The sequence below is a fragment of the Silurus meridionalis genome, chromosome 13 (assembly GCF_014805685.1).
Source record: "Silurus meridionalis isolate SWU-2019-XX chromosome 13, ASM1480568v1, whole genome shotgun sequence".
Classification (NCBI taxonomy): Eukaryota; Metazoa; Chordata; class Actinopteri; order Siluriformes; family Siluridae; genus Silurus; species Silurus meridionalis.
In genome coordinates this window covers 6666912-6686267 of record NC_060896.1, presented here as the reverse complement: position 1 = coordinate 6686267, position 19356 = coordinate 6666912, and the positions used below count along the sequence as shown (strand labels likewise).

Below are 19356 nucleotides of genomic sequence, written 5' to 3'. Positions count from 1 at the left end.
CGGGAGATCAGCGAGCTGCTTTCGCATGACGGCCTGGCCGGTCCAGGACTATTGAGAAGAGGACCTGCACACACCGAGCGTGTGTGTGCACACGCACCTGTTTATGTGTGTGTGTAGCCACACACACCCGCTCGTACTTCACGGGACCATGTCAGTGACCACCGCGTTTGGCTACCAGCTGCCTGGCATCACCACGGTAACCTATGTTTTTGTTTACAGCCCTGGGACGGTGCAGCGGGATGTCAGCCCTCCACCCGCCGGGCCCTCGCACACACTCGCCGGCGCCCGGGGGCCCAAACGGAAACTCTACAGCGCCGTACCCGGGCGCACCTTCATCGTGGTCAAGCCCTACACACCCCAGGGCGAGGGAGAGATCCAGCTAAACCGTGGAGAAAGGGTCAAAGGTTAGTGCTGCCCCCTACCCTCATGGGACACCTGTGAGAAAGTCATTTCTGTGGTTTATGACAGGATGAAATATGGAGTGTTTGGAGTTTAGTGTGCTATTATGGCTGGGTGATATATTGTTATGTTTTCAGTATTTTCATCGGTTTTGTTAGGGCAGATTTTCTAAAACGATTGTGAAGATCGTAATAATTTTGAAAAAAAAAAATTCATACAAAGAACAGCTGTAAACTGTAAACCTGGCTGTCCCAATTTACATAAAAATAAAAAGATACAGTAGCAGGTAACAAGCTGCACATTTGTTTTTTATAACATTTCTGATTTATTATAATTTTAGCTTTACTTTCCATTTATTTTGATCTAGTTTGTATTAAAATTCAATAGTTTTTTATGTTTCACACTTTTTTAACTCCAGCAAACTCAAACACTGCACTGGCTGCTGGGTATCGCACAACGTTCTAATAATATTTGATCGGTATCTCAGTCAAACTGCTTTACAATGCTGTGTGTGGAGATTGATGTCATGTGATCTTGTACAGCAGGGATGTACAGTAGCAGGATGTACAGGTGGGTTATAAAACCATTCATTCTTCGTACCAGGGTTGCGGTTGGAAAGAAAGTCGAACCGGAAATACGATCTAGCTCGGCCTATATCAGTTCATCTCAGTTCAGTTCATATTTATTTGTTTTTATTGAAGGCGCTTTGGTTGCAGCATACAAGAAAATCACATGAGATATAAGACAACTCAAACACACGATACAAACACACAGTTTCTTCAAGAAATATTAACTTTAACTTTAAAAAAAGAATGAAAATGATGGAAAAGAAAGGGGGTGGAGCTTGTGGCAGATACTCATGAGTGGTGCAGTTCAGAGTTGTAACTGTGAATGAACTTTACTGTGAAAATAAAAAATGCATAAGCATCGTTGGTTCATCTTGCTAGCTAGCATCTGAGTGTCCACGTCACTCGCATTTGGGATGCTTTCCACTTAGTGTTACTGCGCTAAATGACCACACTGTGTTACTCTGTATTACACGTTCCTCATGCAGAGTGTATGCCTTGGACCTGTATGTGCTCTATGTGCTGTCTATGATATGATCAAGCTGTGCTGTAACACTGGTCCATGTCTGCGCATCGTCTCATAGTCAGCAACATGGCCAGTTTGGGATTATTAGTGGAGGTGGTTAGGATTGTTGCTCATTCTGCTTTTGTGCAGCAGTGTTTGAAATAGAAATACTATTTCGTAAGATGACATTATGAAGAGAAAAGTTTATGGATTAAACGATGGAGAAACTAAAAATTATGAATGAACTCTGCTAGATACAGACTCATTTTTTGTGTGTGTGTGTGTGTGTGTGTGTGTGTGCGTGCTCATTTTCCCATTGCTCATTTTCTTGGCTTATGTGTCACTCTGCTCTTGTATCCGAACATGCTTCATTCCAGAAAACCACTCAAACACAGTGGAAGGTAAAGAACATTGCATTTCTCCTCCTACACTTGATGACACACACACACACACACACACACACACACACACACACACACACACACACACACACTAACACCTATATTAATACCATCCTCCAAATGAGAACACCAGAGGTCACACACACCCCATGCCTGTGCTTTAGTTCTGGGCAGCAAGTGCCATTGAACCCGGCGAGTGCCAGGACGGCCACTGCGCTGCTGGTGGATGTGATGCTATGAGTTGGTGGCATTCTGCCTTTGGTGAAAAAAGATTTGCCAGCAAAACCATATGCAGGAATACGTCACAATATTCGAACATAACAGGGCCATATGTTTAAAAAAAAAGGCGTTCATATTTTATAATATCATATATATATATATATATATATAATTCATTCACTGTACTCAAGTAGCTTTTTTTGCGAATCTGTACGTCCATTTAGGGGGACTTTTACTTTATTTTCACTACATTTCAAACTCAAATATCTTGTCTTGTCAACTTGTTCTGATCGCCCATTAGTGGTATCTACTTGATGGTATCTCTACTGGCCTTAATTTAGCAATTCTTTTGAAGTAGTTGAAATGAAGGTTTTGGGCTCATGATAATTTTAATAGATATAACTCAGTGGTCGAATATTAATATCATTCAATTAATAGATTGATTTGCTAAGAGTAACATTAGAGTCTTTTCACATAAACTGAGTTGATTAGGCAGAGAGTCTTGTGATAAAAATTATAAAAGGAACATGAGCATTACTAGATATTCACATTTGAGGGCAAATACTTTTTGTCCTTTTACTCAAAAGAAAGTTCAAAGGGAGCACTTGACTTTAACTTGAGTCACTTGAGGCACTGGTATGTAGTGCAATTATACTTGATACAGTGTGAAAATTGTGTGTATTTTTAGATTAAAAGGAGTTGCAGACACTGAGTGAAGTGTTTATCTAGTGTCATTTCTAGTTTATTAATCTTAAAAATCACACGACATTTGATGAATTTTAATGGTCAAATCGATATGAGGTATGGCTGCACTATATAAACAGTATGACAAAGTTTAATTTGCCTTGAGAGATGTCCACATGCAAAGCAGTAATTCCTTTTCTTTATTTTAAAGCATCAAATTTACTGTTTATCTCAAACTGTTACCTTTTCCTGATAATATTCGTGTTTTATGCAAAACACGTTACACGTTTTTGTCCATGCATGACGATAGAACAAAGCTCTGTGCCATTGTTCTCCAGCTTCGTGAACGCTCCGAGCCACAGCGGCCTCGGTCTCACCACCATCACTCTCCTGATCCATTTATAATGCCCCTCCTCTAATCTGCATTCATTAATGCAGAAGTTACTGATAGTGAACGCCATCTTGACTGGCCCATTTTCCGAGCGAGAGGCACAGACAAATCCATCCCTGCCGCTGACCCAAAAGGCTGCCGAATGACATCCAGCCCTGCCTGATTACACACCTTTACTGAACACCTGAGATCAGCGCTCAAGCTGCTTTAACACGATCCGGAGCTGATCTCAGAACAGTAGGCATTCACCTCGTGTCTCGTTGCTTGCAGTTACTAATTCTATAAAGCACCTTTTTTCACACTAGCGGAAAAAAATTAATGAGGAGTGAAATGTAATCGCTCCCAACTTATTCTCGGGTCCTACAGATCAGAACGAGAGAATGAAAATTGCTTCCCAGCCTGTAATAGCTGTGTAACTGAAGCCCACGTCGTTTAGACAGAAGGATCTGAGGTCACGGTGAGGATACGTTCCCGGGATTCAAACTAGGTTTTTTTTTATTATTTAGCATTTCAATTTGTGTTGACCAACACCATCACGCTGCGAAATCTCCCACACGTTCTCACGCCTTTTCTTTTTCCCGAACAGAATTGCTCATCTCTCCTTCTCGCATTCTCCATCTCTCATTGTCTGGTGTTGACACTGTGGAAAATGCATATGAAGAAATTCTGCTTGGTAAACATTAGTGTTTTGTTTTCTATTTTTGATTTTGATTCATTTATCCTCATTGTTTCTTGAAACATTAACACATTTGTGCACTTATTATTCGTTTGCAGTTACAGCTCCAGCTTTTTCAATGCTTGTTCTGGGCCTTTCTAGACTCCCATTACCTGCCTTTGACGCTCTAAACCAGGTGTTCCAAAACCTTTTTCTGTAAGGGCTACATTTTAGTTTTCTTTAATGGGAGGCCGGGTTAATCTGACATGGGCCGGAGTCACTTCCAGTGTTATTGTGTAGATTTTGGATGATTTCAAATGTATTTATTACGCCTCCTAATGCTAGATTCGTTTCTTATTTTGTTGTGTAGTGTACAGACAAATAATTACTATTGCTTTATTACAACTAAGCATTATTACTATCATTATTACTATTTTCATAGCCATTGCTATTGAAATGTTAATGGTAAAATGTTAAAAACATTATCTTATGCATATGCATATCGTTGGTTTGAATTTAACAAATAATTAGGTTCTGTTAATAACTCGAGTTACAACTAGATTTAACCGATTTTACCGATACCGATAGCTAGGTTGGATCGTACTTGCCGATAACTGATTAATCAACCGGATACTGGATAAAAAACAAACATAATATTCCATTAAATATTACTAAACATTGTTACAAAAATAAAAAAATACAAAACAGAACTGAATCATAAAAATACACTAAAGGATATAAATATGAATATATTTATTATTAAAAATAATTATATAATTAATAAATTATAAATAATAAATAAAGCACTCTCCGTGAAGCATGCCATCTCACATGTAAAAACAAGCAGCACATAGCGTCAGTGATTCGCCCCTAGAGGCCGATCTCGTAACGGCAGTGGCCTGTAAGCCGGAAAAACTATCGGCATGGATAGTCCAAGCAATAAACTATTGGCAAAATAGTAATACAGCCTCAACCTCGATTAATAATGAAGAGAACATATAGTTTGAAAGCCAGCCTTTATTATTAAATACAGATATGATATGAGTAAAACATACATTTTAAATTATATTTGGCCCATGGGCTATAGTTTGGGGACCTCTGCTCTTCACAAGTCTTGGATCAGTCCTTCTTGGACTCTACAAACCAGTCGGCATTACAAACATAACCTGAATATAGCTAGATCTATCTAATATTATAAAACTAATATATTATTTCCTTATGGGAAATAATGAATTTTCAGTTCTCCGGATTCCATTTTAGTAGGCAGGTTGGCTGCTGTGAATTGCCCCTTGCTGTAAAGTTTGCGAGTGTGTGTCTGTGTGTGTACTGCAATGAATTGGCATCCCATACATATGATGTTCTGTATGTCAATTTATGCTCTGTGTTTTCCTGGGATAGGCTCCGAATACAACATGACCCTGAGAGGTTTCGCCTGCTCTAACAAACCTCTACCCAAACAGGATGAAACTAGTAATTATCTAATTAGCTGAAAAAACACTTAAAGCCACAGTACTACACATGCAAACCCGTACATTCTCTCATGTTTGTCTAGACAGTTTGCGTTTGTCTGCACTGACACTGTCTGGACTGACTAGGACATTTCAGATGTCCTGACCCTTCGTCACGGCACTGATAGCCTATGTAGGTTAGTAGATGTTTCTGAAGGTAGAGAGGTCGCTAGATGCTATACTAGAGGATATAATAGATATACAGGTGGTATCAAAAGGTTTTGTGATTAAAGGTGCTAACTGGTGCTATTCTGACCATGTCTGCGATTTCACAATGGAAGTTAGCAGCACAGCAAGTTAGAACAAAAGAGCAAACAAGAAATTCTGCATGATACCGTGCAAATCTGCCACAGAGACGTTTCACATGACATACGTTTAGTGTACGGCGACGCGGCAACGAGACGTTCGCGGTGTTTTCCGTGCGAGTGATCAGGAAGACCTTTAATGAGCTTAACCACGAAAATGACGAAACCATTCGGCTACATGTGCATGATGATTGTCAGAGAACGATCCACATGATCTCAATTCCGCACCCCACTCGTCAGATTTGGTTCTTGTGGCCCTCTTCCTGAAGATTCAGCGCAAAAATCAGAAATTGCTTGACACGCAATTACAATAGAAGACTTACTTATGTATTTGTTTTTCTTTTGTTCAAAATAAATATCACCAGTTTACTTTACAGTCATCTCTACTCGTTTTTCTTTTACATGTAAACGACACAATAATATCACCACTAACACCAGTGGTGGTGAAGTACAAGAAGAAATATAGGAGCATTTACCACTACAAGTACTTTCTTATAAACAGAGCTAGTCTAGACACTTTTTGTTACCAATTTGTACATATGTGTATGTTCAAGTTTATTTCTATAGTGCTTTTCACAATGGACATTGTCTCAAATCAGTTTTACAGAATTTACGAATAAAAGTGAATTATGTGTATCTATCCATGATGAGCAGTCTGGGGCGACTGTTGGCATCTACATCTCTGGCGCAACCTTGGGGTGCCTCAGGATGGGTGGAGAAAGAAAACCAGTGGACAGAATTTAGCATAGCTGCTGTTCATAATATTAACAAGCACAAGTTGATCATGTGCATTTGATCAGATGTACCAGAACACAAGCTTGTAATATGTGATGTGTGTTATGTGTAGGCTTAGCTAAAAAGATACGTCTTTAATCTGCACTTAAACTGGGAGAGAGTGTCTGAGCCCTGAACACTGTCAGGAAGACTATTCCAAAGTAAAGGAGCTAAATGTAAGAATGCTCTACCACCTTAATGGACTTTGCTATTCTAGGAAGTACTAGAAGTCCAGTTTTGAGATCTCAAGGAGCGTGACGGATTGTAACGTGTTAAAAGTCTGGATAGATACATGGGCGCCAAACCGTTTAGGGCTTTGTAGGTAAGTAGCAGTAGTTTGTAGTCGATTTGTAACTTAACAGGTAGCCAGTGTAGGGATGATAAGATTGGGGTTGTATGTTCATATTTTCTCAACCTTGTGAGAACTCTGGCTGCTGCATTCTGGACAAACTGTAGCTTGTTTATTAATGATGCAGGACATCCACCTAGTAATGCATTACAATAGTCCAGTCTGGAATCCATGAATGCATGGACGAGCTTCTCTGCTTCATATATAGACATGTTTCTAAGCTTAGCAATATTTCTAAGGTGGAAGAAGACCGTTTTTGTAATATAGGTGATATGATTTTCAACAGTACAGTACATCTCTCTAAATGCAGGTTGAGATGCTGGAGCTTCTGTGTACTGTTTTTTGGTCCGATGAGCAATATATCTGTCTTATCAAAATTTAACAATAGAAAGTTATGCGTCATTCAATCATTTAATTCTTTAACACACTCAGTTAACGTGGTTAATTGAGCTGTATCGTCTGGTTTCGATTAGATATATAGCTGGGTATCATCTGCATAACAGTGAAAACAAATCCCATACCTTCTAATTATATTTCCCAAGGGCAGCATGCATATTGTTAAAAAGCAGGGGTCCTAGATCTGAACCTTGTGGCATAGTTAACTTGGATCAACCTGGATAGTTCTCCATTTAAATCTACAAAATGGTAACGATCAGACAGGTAGGATTTAACCCAGCTTAATGCCTGTCCCTCAATGATAATGTAATTCTGTAAGCGTATGTGTGTGAGATTGAGTGAGTGAATGCATGTCAATTATTTTTAAGGTATAGAGATGAATAAAATAAAACATTTTACAGTAACTGTGTTCAATTATGCTGCCATTCCTTCATACCTAATGATACTTTCTATTTTCTTTTTGGTTGATGGCATATGCAGAAAGAATGCCAGTGTGAGGATAATAATGCTAATCTTTTCCCTATAGCATGTCTGCAAAATGGTTATGATTTAGGTTTATTAGGAAATATACATAAAAGACATTAGTAATTTGTTTTTTTTTTTTTATTATAAGATACCTCATAGTTTTTATGACCCGCATTTTCACACCGTAGAGTTTCTGACTAAACTTTAGTAGTCAATGGAAAGTTTTGGTAAGTCCAGGTGATCTGAGGTGAACAAGAACCTAAATACAGCTAAAGGAAATTTACTTGACATTGATCTTTATTGGTATACCAGGGTTTTACACCGTTCTTGAGCATTTTGTTGCATACATGATTGTTAATATTCCATGCACATTGACTGCCTCAGAGTCATCAATCATGTTTGCGAATGTCTAATCTGGCTGTTATTTGCAGCCACTCTATTTTCATGGCTGTCTGGAAGATGAATAAGTACAGACGAAGTACAATTGGCTCTTTTGGTTCCATAAATTGGTGCGAGAATGGAAACTGCCCTCAGGACCTAATACAGCTTGGTACCGTATGCACCAGGCCTCGACAACCCTGAATTACTGGCAGATCTGTTTAGAGATCTAAGTCGTTTGTTAGACATACATGTATTCTTTTTTTGTTGATGGTATCAGTGCTGTATTGCATTAAACGTTCGGAGTACGGGATTTTAATACTACAGTAAATTGATACTGCACTTCTGTACAGCATTCTATAAATTTGAATGTGTAATTCCTCCTCAGTGTAATAAAGCATCAATAACGGTCATGCATTGTGTAGTGTGGAATTCCTGTATAAAATCAAACTTTCTGCACTGTCTGAATGTCTGTCCATGATGTCGAAGGCAGCTGTCTTCAGGAAACGAACATGCATCTTCACGTATCTTAGCAACAGGTGCCTTTGGTTTACTTTTATATGTGCGCTTAACAAATGATGTGACATTTGAAGGGATCCGAAAATCTCTCTTTGTTGAGATCAGGCCTGGATTTGGACTTTGTGACCCAAATAAGCTCTTCGGTAGAGATATAGTTGTTTTTGAAGATTTACATAGAACTTCAATTTCCCCTGGAGCCAAATAACCTATTCAGCCGAAGACGAGTCTGCTTTCTGTAATAGAATCTGCGTTGAACGACTGTACATTATCTCTGGTTCATTTGTACACCCAATTGTATAGCGGGTTAGAATGCCGTGGCTTATTGCACGTGTTGTAAAGATAGAGGCATTTCAAATAGATGGGGGTGGATGTAATAAATTAGCTTACTGTTCACTTAGTTTTGATTTAGGTTGAATGAATCATTGCTGTTTTCAGAAATATATCCTTTATAAAGGATTGCTCTTGGTGTTATCAGTTGCTGTCTTACCAGACCTTTCTTAGCACAAATGGAATTTTCTGCTGACTAGTGCTTATATGTGCTCTTTTGGTAAATCCAATCTTAATAAATTCATCAGTTAACCCTATTGGACAAGTGGACACTCCATTGTGCTTCCCAGTCTTTTTTTTTTGGAATCCTCATAGGCTATAATTGAATAGATAATGTAATGTAGCAAGCTAGTTAGCTAATTAGCTGCATGAATACCAACTAAGATCAATAAACTAGAATGCGTACAATATACACTATATGGACAAATGTTTATCGACACTGGACCATAAGATCGTACATAAGTATATGTACTTTTCGAACATCCCATTCCACAGTTAATCCCTGTTTCCTGTCAAGAGTCAAGTCAAAAACAAAAAAAATAAAACAATGACATCACACAACATTGAGCTACATACAGAACACAGAGGTAGGGGCTAAATTAAGTGTACTAGACACATAAAGTGCATTGTGTGCAACCGGGTGCAAACAGTGCAAGACAAAGACAGTGCAGACAGACAACACAAGCCTGTGTGTTGTGTTGAATGCTGAACTGAAGTCCATGAACAGCATTCGGACGTATGTGTCCTTATTGTCTAGGTGGGTGAGGGTCAGATGGAGCGTCATGGTGATGGTATCATCCGCAGAACGCTTTGGAAGATACGCAAACTGCACAGGGTCCAGTAAGGGTGGAAGCTGGGTCTTGATGTGCCTCATGACGAGCTACTTGAAGCACTTTATCACGATGGGTTTGAGTGCAACGAGTGCAAACCTTTGTGGGTTAACTCTGCATAGACTTTTCCTCGCTTCAGCCGTGGATAGACTGCCACAAGCACCGCATGCGCATTCCTGTATAAAAACTTTTAATCTTCTGGTAAAATATTCCACTAGATTTTGGAGATTTGTGTTCATTCAGACACAAGGGTGTTAGTAAAGTCAGGTGCCTTATTTAGGTGAGGTGAGGTGAGGAGGCCTGGGGTGCTGTCAGTGTTCAATTTGATCCCAGTTGTGTTTAATAGGGTTGAGTGTCAAAGCCCTATAGACTCCCACCTATGCAAAGCATATCTTCATAGAGCTGGTTTTGTGCATAGGAGCACTGTCATGCTAGAACAGGTTTGGGTCTCCTAGTTCATTAGAAGGCAAGAATTTCCTGCTACCACATTCAAGAACATCCTATACAATTGTGTACCTCCAACATTGTGGTAACATTTTGGGGAAAAAACACATATGGCTGGAAAAGTCAGGTGTCCCAATACCTTTGTCGAAATAGTGATCGCTTTGCTGATCAAACTTTAAGCAGTACTATGTCTTTGCATTGCATGTAAACCTTATCATTCAGGCCTGGCTAACATTTTTATTTTCTCTTAAAAGCCAAGGTGACTGCATGGTGTGCTAGCAGGAAAGTTATGTGACAGCTTTACACCAGCCAGTAAAAATCATTTTACCATTAACCAGATTGAACCTCAGTGGATGTGTGTGTAGCAGCAGGTGGTGGAATTCAAAGTGACTACTGTGCACTATAGTTACCGCATCGAGATCTTTCACACCATGGTAATGCACATTAGGTTTAAACATAGCGACATTCCCAACCGAAACTTTAACTAGACTTAAAAACTTAAGGAGTTTTTCTTTTTTCTTTTCGGTTCAATTTGTCTACTGGGACACTGCAAATTAAAAACTAATAGCCCGGACACAAAACCTGCTTGTCCCAGGGGCCTGAGGTAGTGATTTGTCTACAGTTGTATACATAAGGACACTAGAGTGGAACATGAGGTGTTGAGCAGAAACACATTTCTTGTAATATGTATGAGACAAGTACATTGCAGTAAAATATACATAGCTAGCCTCTTTACTCAGACAGAAGGGCTGTGACTACTGTTTTACATGCTGAACAAAGAAATGCAATTATAAACGCTTATATTACACATACACACACACACACACACACACACACACACACAAATAAATACGTTAAATGAATGATTTGGCAAAGAATATTTATAGAAATGTTATATTTACTCCACATGCAGGCTCATAGCCAGGACATTAGTCGTGTCCTCATGTTAGCACCGGGACTGTGTGGCTAGACAAATCTGAGTCATACAAATTCTCATCCATAAATAAATGCCCACACACCATAAATATATGACTCAGCCCACATCGAGTTCCTCAGTAATGTCAAACTTGTGCTATGTGATGGTTTATGACACAGTGTGCTTAATGTAGGGAATAAACTTTCGACTGCAACATTATTAGACAACATGGAGAACCTTTTCCCTGCAAAAGATCAATTTGGCATACGTGTCGTGTAGTTTACTCATTTTACGATTCACGATTATTATTTGTCACAAACATTAGTTTGTAACACAGTAGTTATATACAGAATACAACTTGCAGTGAAATGTAAAGCTAATTAGCTGCTCCAGTGGTGGGACGTGCATTTGGTACCTGGGCCTTCAGTGGGGACGTACCTGACTTAATCCACCTCTTAATACCACCACTATCACGTCACACTTATAGAAATACTATCATCAATACTATACAAAAACTCCACCTTTTCACCATTATTGAGAATTTCCCCATTTCCCTCAATACCTTGCGGACTCTTTGCTTTCATTCATTCAATCTCTGTTTGTTCTGTATCCTACTGTTTTTGTCTACCACATGATTAATAATGCACTGTTATTAGGGAAAGGCAGTTCTTTTACACCACTGATTAGATCTGCGTACATGAGCAAGTGTTTGTGTGTTTGTCTGTTTGATTAATTAGCTTGATGGGGATAGACTGCGCAGACACACGCAGATGTTATGGCTATGCACCAGCACTAACTGTTTTTGGTGCTGATTAACGTTGGGCTGCTTAAGATCACCTGGTATTTGAATCAGCTATTGTTAGTTTCTTATCATTAATAGTGACGGCACTCTGAAAGGTCACGCTTTCTTACCGTCTATAGACGCATGCATAGCCATGTGTGCATTAGTGTGTATGTGCTCTATGTGTGTTCCTTAATCTCAAGGTTAATGTGGACCTAAGTGCAGCGTGACTTCCTTGTAATAGAGCAGCACCTGTACCCCTCTATAACCTTACATCTTCTCAACCCTTTGCCCCCTGCCATCCATACCACCTGTCTCTCTCTCTCTCTTTCTCACACACACACACATTCATCCATCCCATATTTTCACACTCATAGCCCTGTGCTTCCAGACACAACCTGCCCAACACAAAACAACCTTCTGTTCTAGGCATTTCTTAATCATCTCCTGTCTCACTTTCCCTTCTTCCCCCCCTTCTATATTTCTCCATTTCCATTTTACTACCACCAGAATAGTTTGTGACTGTGGGTCAAAAACAGGTTAAAAAAATCATAGTGATTTATTGCTGTCTGTTTATTACCTCGCACACAGAGTTTTGCTTAACCGTTACACGCGATCATTTCTTGGCTACCCTAACTGACATGCTGTTTGGGTTTTGACATCTCACATGTTGTTGACATCGGTTCTGTTTTAGGCTCAAAGTGTCCGGGCTTACTGAGCCGCTAACTGTTCCCAAGGACAGACTACAGGCACGCACAAAAGCCTATCGATTAGCTGTCTCTGATTGATGTGCTGATAAGCCGAGTGTCATGCGCGGACTGGAAAAGGCTGTGGGTGTGGGCCAGACATGGTTTGACACAGTGGCAGTCTTCTTCTGACTGGAGAGTCACTTAATATTACAGGCACTGTCAGTAGGTCCAGGGTATTGGAGCTACTTTTCATACTAATAGTACATTAGATACTAAATCATTCGCAGTGGTTAATGAGTAATATACTGTTCTGTTTGGTATGTAATGGTATAGCAGAGTGATTCACCTGCATGGGGTAAGATTGGTCTTGGAGTTTACTACTGTATCAATGATAAGCTCTGTTATGATGTGGTGGCTTTTACTCATTTTGCTGGCATGGTTTGGGCCAAGGGTCGCCAAATTACAGCCCACCCCCACATTTGGAACGGCCCTCTGAAGAATGCCAAAGACATATTTTGATGGCTGGCTTTTAAATTAAAATTCAACTTAGTTATTACAAGAGAGCAAGGCTCTGGTAGCTGGAACTATCGGCTATAAGCAAAAATCTGTACCAATACTTTTTCCCCTGTCTTTACGAGAGCGGCCTCTAGAGGCGAATCACTGACGCGAATTTCTGATTGTTCTGACAGCGCCTTGCACAGAGAGCGCTATATTATATTTATTATTTATTCATTATATAAATCATATTTCATCATATTTAATTCCTTTAGCACATTTTCTTGATTCACTACATTTTTTTTATTTAATATTTTCGTAATAAAAATCAGTATTATTTTACATGGAAGATTATGTTTGTTTGTTTTTTATCCAATATCCATTTTAAATAAATCGGTTGATTAATCAAGAACAATCCAACCTAGCTATCAGTATCGGTAAAATCCACTATCAGTCGACCTCTAGATATAAACAGAGCCTAATTATTTGTTAGATTCTCCCACCAATTATATGCATAAGTAAGTACAGTAGATGTTTTGATTTCAATATTAATGAAAATAAAAAAATATAATTATAGTAATAATGCAATCTCTTAAAAAATAAAGATCATTTGTCTATATGATCTAGCATTAGGAGGCATAATAAATAAATTTAAATTAATATAATAATATAATATAATCTCCACAATAATAGTTGTCATTCCGACCCATTTTTCTGTTACAGACCGACCCGGCCCCAATAAAGAAAGGAAAAATTATGTGGCCCTCACAGAAGAAAAGTTTGGAGACCCCTGATTTGGGCCCATTAGAGATGATTCACCGCGAATCAATGCATAGATATTTCACTGATTTATCCACTGATAAAACATTTCGGTGGGAGCAGAATGACTTTGCCACACCCGCTAGTCACAAGGGCTCGCTGAACATTTAGCTAACTTTAAAAATGATGTAAATATACGCTATCGGCTTCGCATTTACTAAAACTCAACCCAATCAGAAAACTAGCTATTAATGGTTTCAGAGCAACAAGTTAGACAGTAAATGTGGCATTCGTTTTTTTCGTGTAAAATATGTAAAATAATTTATATAAGAATTTCACTGCTGATATTCTTCTCAATGCTTTGTTGTATATTATATAATTACATGTATATTGTGTATAAGCAAATACAGCAATCCAATTGAATTGAAATATATTGTTTTCGGCAGTGGACACAGTATGTTCTATGTCCTTAGAGCTGTTTGTTTTTCAAACAGGAAGTAATTAATTAGTTCATTATGGACTATTCATCATTATCTAACTGAATAACCGCTAATTGAAAGGCAACCGCAGGCCCTGGTTGGAGCATTTTTGTTCTCTGCTGCTTTATCCTTTTATTCTCAATGGAAATGTTACTCAATTTCTCCCAGTCTAACCGCACTCTGTTCAACCCGAAGCATACGACAGAATCACAAGCCTCGCAGGGTGCATCATGCACGGAAAAGAATGCCTCGTTCAGATGGCTGAGTGCATGGCTGCAGGTCTAGCGCACCTGTCTACATGCTGTCAGAGCAAAATAAGACTTGATGGCTTTTCATCTTTCCTTCTTTCTTCTATATGTCTGTAGGAGATAGAGAGAGCAAGGAAAGAAGAGAAGCAGCACAGTGTTCATGGCTGTTTGTTAATAGCTTCTGTTCATTGCCGAAGCATTTTGAAACATCAGCTCGTTTAGCGCTGTAACGAAACCAGTTTGTTTTTTTTGTTGGAGGATCTGAAGGTACTATAACGAACTGGTCAGATTGAATGCAAAAACCATTGGGGCCTGGAAAAAAGCCACTTACTTGAATGGGGCAGCAATGAAAGCTAAAAAAAAAAAAGATTCTGCTTCCAGTAGCAGTTTGTTTTACTCTGTGAACTTTGAAACAATGTTGGATTAGGCAGAGAGCTGGGTGGGGAAGTTAGAGCATGCAGGGATGGGGTGTGGATAATGTTAGAGTGTATAGGGATGTGGTGTGGATAATGTTAGAGTGTATAGGGATGTGGTGTGGATAATGTTAGAGTGTATAGGGATGTGTGGATAATGTTAGAGTGTATAGGGATGGGGTGTGGATAATGTTAGAGTGTATAGGGATGTGGTGTGGATAATGTTAGAGTGTATAGGGATGGGATGGGGATAATGTTAGAGTGTATAGGGATGGGGTGTGGATAATGTTAGAGTGTACAGGGATGGTGTGGATAATGTTAGAGTGTACAGGGATGGGGTGTGGATAATGTTAGAGTGTATAGGGATAAGGTGTGGATAATGTTAGAGTGTATAGGGATGGGGTGTGGATAATGTTAGAGTGTATAGGGATGGGGTGTGGATAATGTTAGAGTGTATAGGGATGGGGTGTGGATAATGTTAGAGTGTACAGGGATGGGGTGTGGATAATGTTAGAGTGTATAGGGATGGGGTGTGGATAATGTTAGAGTGTACAGGGATGGGGTGTGGATAATGTTAGAGTGTATAGGGATGGGGTGTGGATAATGTTAGAGTGTACAGGGATGGGGTGTGGATAATGTTAGAGTGTATAGGGATGGGGTGTGGATAATGTTAGAGTGTACAGGGATGTGTGGATAATGTTAGAGTGTACAGGGATGGGGTGTGGATAATGTTAGAGTGTACAGGGATGGGGTGGATAATGTTAGAGTGTATAGGATGTGTGGATAATGTTAGAGTGTATAGGGATGTGTGGATAATGTTAGAGTGTATAGGGATGTGGTGTGGATAATGTTAGAGTGTATAGGGATGGGGTGTGGATAATGTTAGAGTGTATAGGGATGGGGTGTGGATAATGTTAGAGTGTACAGGGATGGGTGTGGATAATGTTAGAGTGTACAGGGATGGGGTGTGGATAATGTTAGAGTGTATAGGGATAAGGTGTGGATAATGTTAGAGTGTATAGGGATGGGGTGTGGATAATGTTAGAGTGTATAGGGATGGGGTGTGGATAATGTTAGAGTGTATAGGGATGGGGTGTGGATAATGTTAGAGTGTACAGGGATGGGTGTGGATAATGTTAGAGTGTACAGGGATGAAGTGTGGATAATGTTAGAGTGTATAGGATGGGGTGTGGATAATGTTAGAGTGTATAGGGATGTGGTGTGGATAATGTTAGAGTGTATAGGGATGGTGTGTGGATAATGTTAGAGTGTATAGGGATGAGGTGGCAATAATGTTAGAGTGTACAGGGATGGTGTGGATAATGTTAGAGTGTACAGGGATGTGGTGTGGATAATGTTAGAGTGTATAGGGATGGTGTGTGGATAATGTTAGAGTGTATAGGGATGAGGTGGATAATGTTAGAGTGTACAGGGATGGGGTGTGGATAATGTTAGAGTGTATAGGGATGGGGTGTGGATAATGTTAGAGTGTATAGGGATGGGGTGTGGATAATGTTAGAGTGTATAGGGATGGTGTGGATAATGTTAGAGTGTACAGGGATGAAGTGTGGATAATGTTAGAGTGTATAGGGATGGGGTGGATAATGTTAGAGTGTATAGGATGGGGTGTGGATAATGTTAGAGTGTACAGGGATGGGGTGTGGATAATGTTAGAGTGTATAGAGATGGGGTGTGGATAATGTTAGAGTGTATAGGGATGTGTGGATAATGTTAGAGTGTACAGGGATGGGGTGGATAATGTTAGAGTGTATAGGGATGGGGTGTGGATAATGTTAGAGTGTATAGGGATGGGGTGTGGATAATGTTAGAGTGTATAGGGATGGGGTGTGGATAATGTTAGAGTGTATAGGGATGGGGTGTGGATAATGTTAGAGTGTATAGGGATGGGGTGTGGATAATGTTAGAGTGTATAGGGATGGGGTGGATAATGTTAGAGTGTACAGGGATGGGGTGGCAATAATGTTAGAGTGTATAGGGATGGGGTGGATAATGTTAGAGTGTATAGGGATGGGTGTGGATAATGTTAGAGTGTATAGGGATGGGGTGTGGATAATGTTAGAGTGTATAGGGATGGGGTGTGGATAATGTTAAAGTGTACAGGGATGGGGTGTGGATAATGTTAGAGTGTACAGGGATGGTGTGGGGATAATGTTAGAGTGTATAGGGGTGGGGTGGGGATAATGTTCAGGGATGAAGTAAGGGTGATGTTTGGATAGTGTGGGAATGGTGTTGTTTGGAGTGAGCAGGGATGGGTTAAGGATGGTGTTGGAGTGAGTCGGGATGGGGGTATCAAAGTGTGTAGGAAAGTAGTAAAGATGCTCTTGGAGCTTAAGGGCATGGAGTTTAAATGCTGCTGGAGGTTCAGGTATGATTATGGGGCAACAGTATGGGCATGAACTGCCATCTATCACAGCAGGTCCGGTTCAGACCTCTTCAGAACACACTTCATTTGGGATAGTGCAGTGACATTCTCAAAACTGTGAAGTAGAAGTACAAAAAACATGGAAATTGTGTTGTATGTCTTTGCTGTTAGACATAGGTTGCTTCTCTTGCACACTTCTTTTTCCAGTGTACACTAAGAATTCCACTGAAGACTAGCATAAAAAGACAGGAATATTAGTATTCTTCTTGGAGTAGTGATCATAGACCTCATAGAAAAGAGATTGATATAGAAATAAGTCCCATAAAACAAATTTGTAGATTGAACTAAAAAGCATGACTGACCATTGAATACACACAAACCCTGATTGTGATACACCAGTCCTGTCAGGAGGAATAAACAAATAACCTATGATATTGTGAGAAGCTTGTGAAAGGCTACCTTAAGTGTTTAATTCAAGTTTAAGCCTCAGTGTATGATATGTAAACCTTTGGCCCCATCTGTAACTGACTAAGATCCAGATGTTAAATGCTTTAATTGATAGTCGAGGTCAGTGAAGAGGTTATCAGGCTTCTCTACCCTTGAGCCCATTCCAATTAATATCTAATCTTAATATTCCCTTGGATTTTATGCAAAAGAGACTGTTCCATTTGAAACAAATTCAGCATTTACAAGTGCATGCTCCCTTGTGTGTATCCATATGTCAAAAATGCAATGGTGGAAACCCCTACTGTGATTAACATGAAAAACAGGGCTTGTGCCTGATCATGGCTATTTAAAAGTGGCAAATCAGAAAACAAAACATCATCCATGCTGAGGAAATGCTGGCCAGAGAATAAAACTGAAATGCATAAAGATTTGGAGAGCGATAGGCATGAATGAAGTTATTAACTCAAGGGAGATAGAGGAGAACATAACGAATGAGAGATTTTAGGATAGATCTACTGAATGAAGACATTACTACAGTACATCTGAGAGAGATAGGAAAATATGTGACTCTGTGTGTGTGTGTGTGTGTGTGTGTGTGTGTGTGTGTGTGTGTGTGTGTGTGTGTGTGAGAGAGAATATCTCCCTGCATGTGATGGTTCATTAACACACCAGTGGGGGAGAGGGCAGCTCTCTGTGTGCTTCCAAATCTTATGAAGGGCAACTTTTATAGAGCACATAAACATTACACCATCTACTCACATGTACTAACACAAGTCTGAAATACACACACAACCACACCCCAAAGAGCACTGATTGTGTCCATAACATAAACTTTCATGTTAAAAGCACTAGAAATATTGTTTTGCTTCAATGGTTTTCTTTGATTCCTTTGAATATTTTCCCATCAGGACCTTGTGTTTTAAACGATTTCCAAGAGCCTGTGCATTCTTGGTTTATTTGCTGACATAGGATAATTGTATTTGTTGACTACAACTGGCTCCAGAAATTTCGGTACCCTTATGGCACCATTCTGTAAAAAACACTAGAATGTGTCACAGAAAAATGTGGGTGGTGTTTGTGCAAAAATCAGCAGTTCAGTTGTGTCTGCAAAACGTGATGGTCCTTGTGAGACAAGCGTTTTGATACATCACCTGTCTGGCATAGCTGTTTTCCTGAATGTGGGCGGGGCCAGAAAAATCACGTGATGTCACCATTTTAGCCAAGATTCAATGTCACATGGCTGTCTTACAACAGTTACGTTCTATGACCCCTCGCGAGTAAAAAAAAATGGTGAGGTTTTGACTCTCCTTTTGATGGTTCCTTTTTGAATTGTACATGTACTGAAAAATTCAACAAAAATTGTGAATTCATTTATTTACTTCTTTAAATAAATAATACAATAATAAAATTCAAACATTTGCATGTAATTTAACAGTAAAAACTCACAACTACAAACTATCAGATTTTTGCAAGTTACTCTTAGTTCGGTTCCAAATAAAAAGTTGCGAACTATCGAGGTCGCAAGTGTCAGGGTTCCACTGTGTATGTATATATATATATATATATATATATATATATATATATATATATATATATATATATATATATATATATATATACAGTGAGGAAAA

General features: G+C 39.3%; 1 protein-coding gene across 7 annotated transcripts in view; it reads left to right on the top strand.

Moving 5' to 3' along the window:
• The window catches only part of shank3a (SH3 and multiple ankyrin repeat domains 3a), a 288699-nt gene that overhangs the window by 197567 nt on the left and 71776 nt on the right, over nt 1-19356 (top strand). For all 7 annotated transcript variants that reach the window (XM_046863928.1, XM_046863925.1, XM_046863926.1 and 4 more), the window contains one exon: nt 220-404. In XM_046863928.1, coding sequence (XP_046719884.1) covers nt 220-404 — 185 coding nt within the window. The remainder of the gene's footprint in view (nt 1-219; nt 405-19356) is intronic.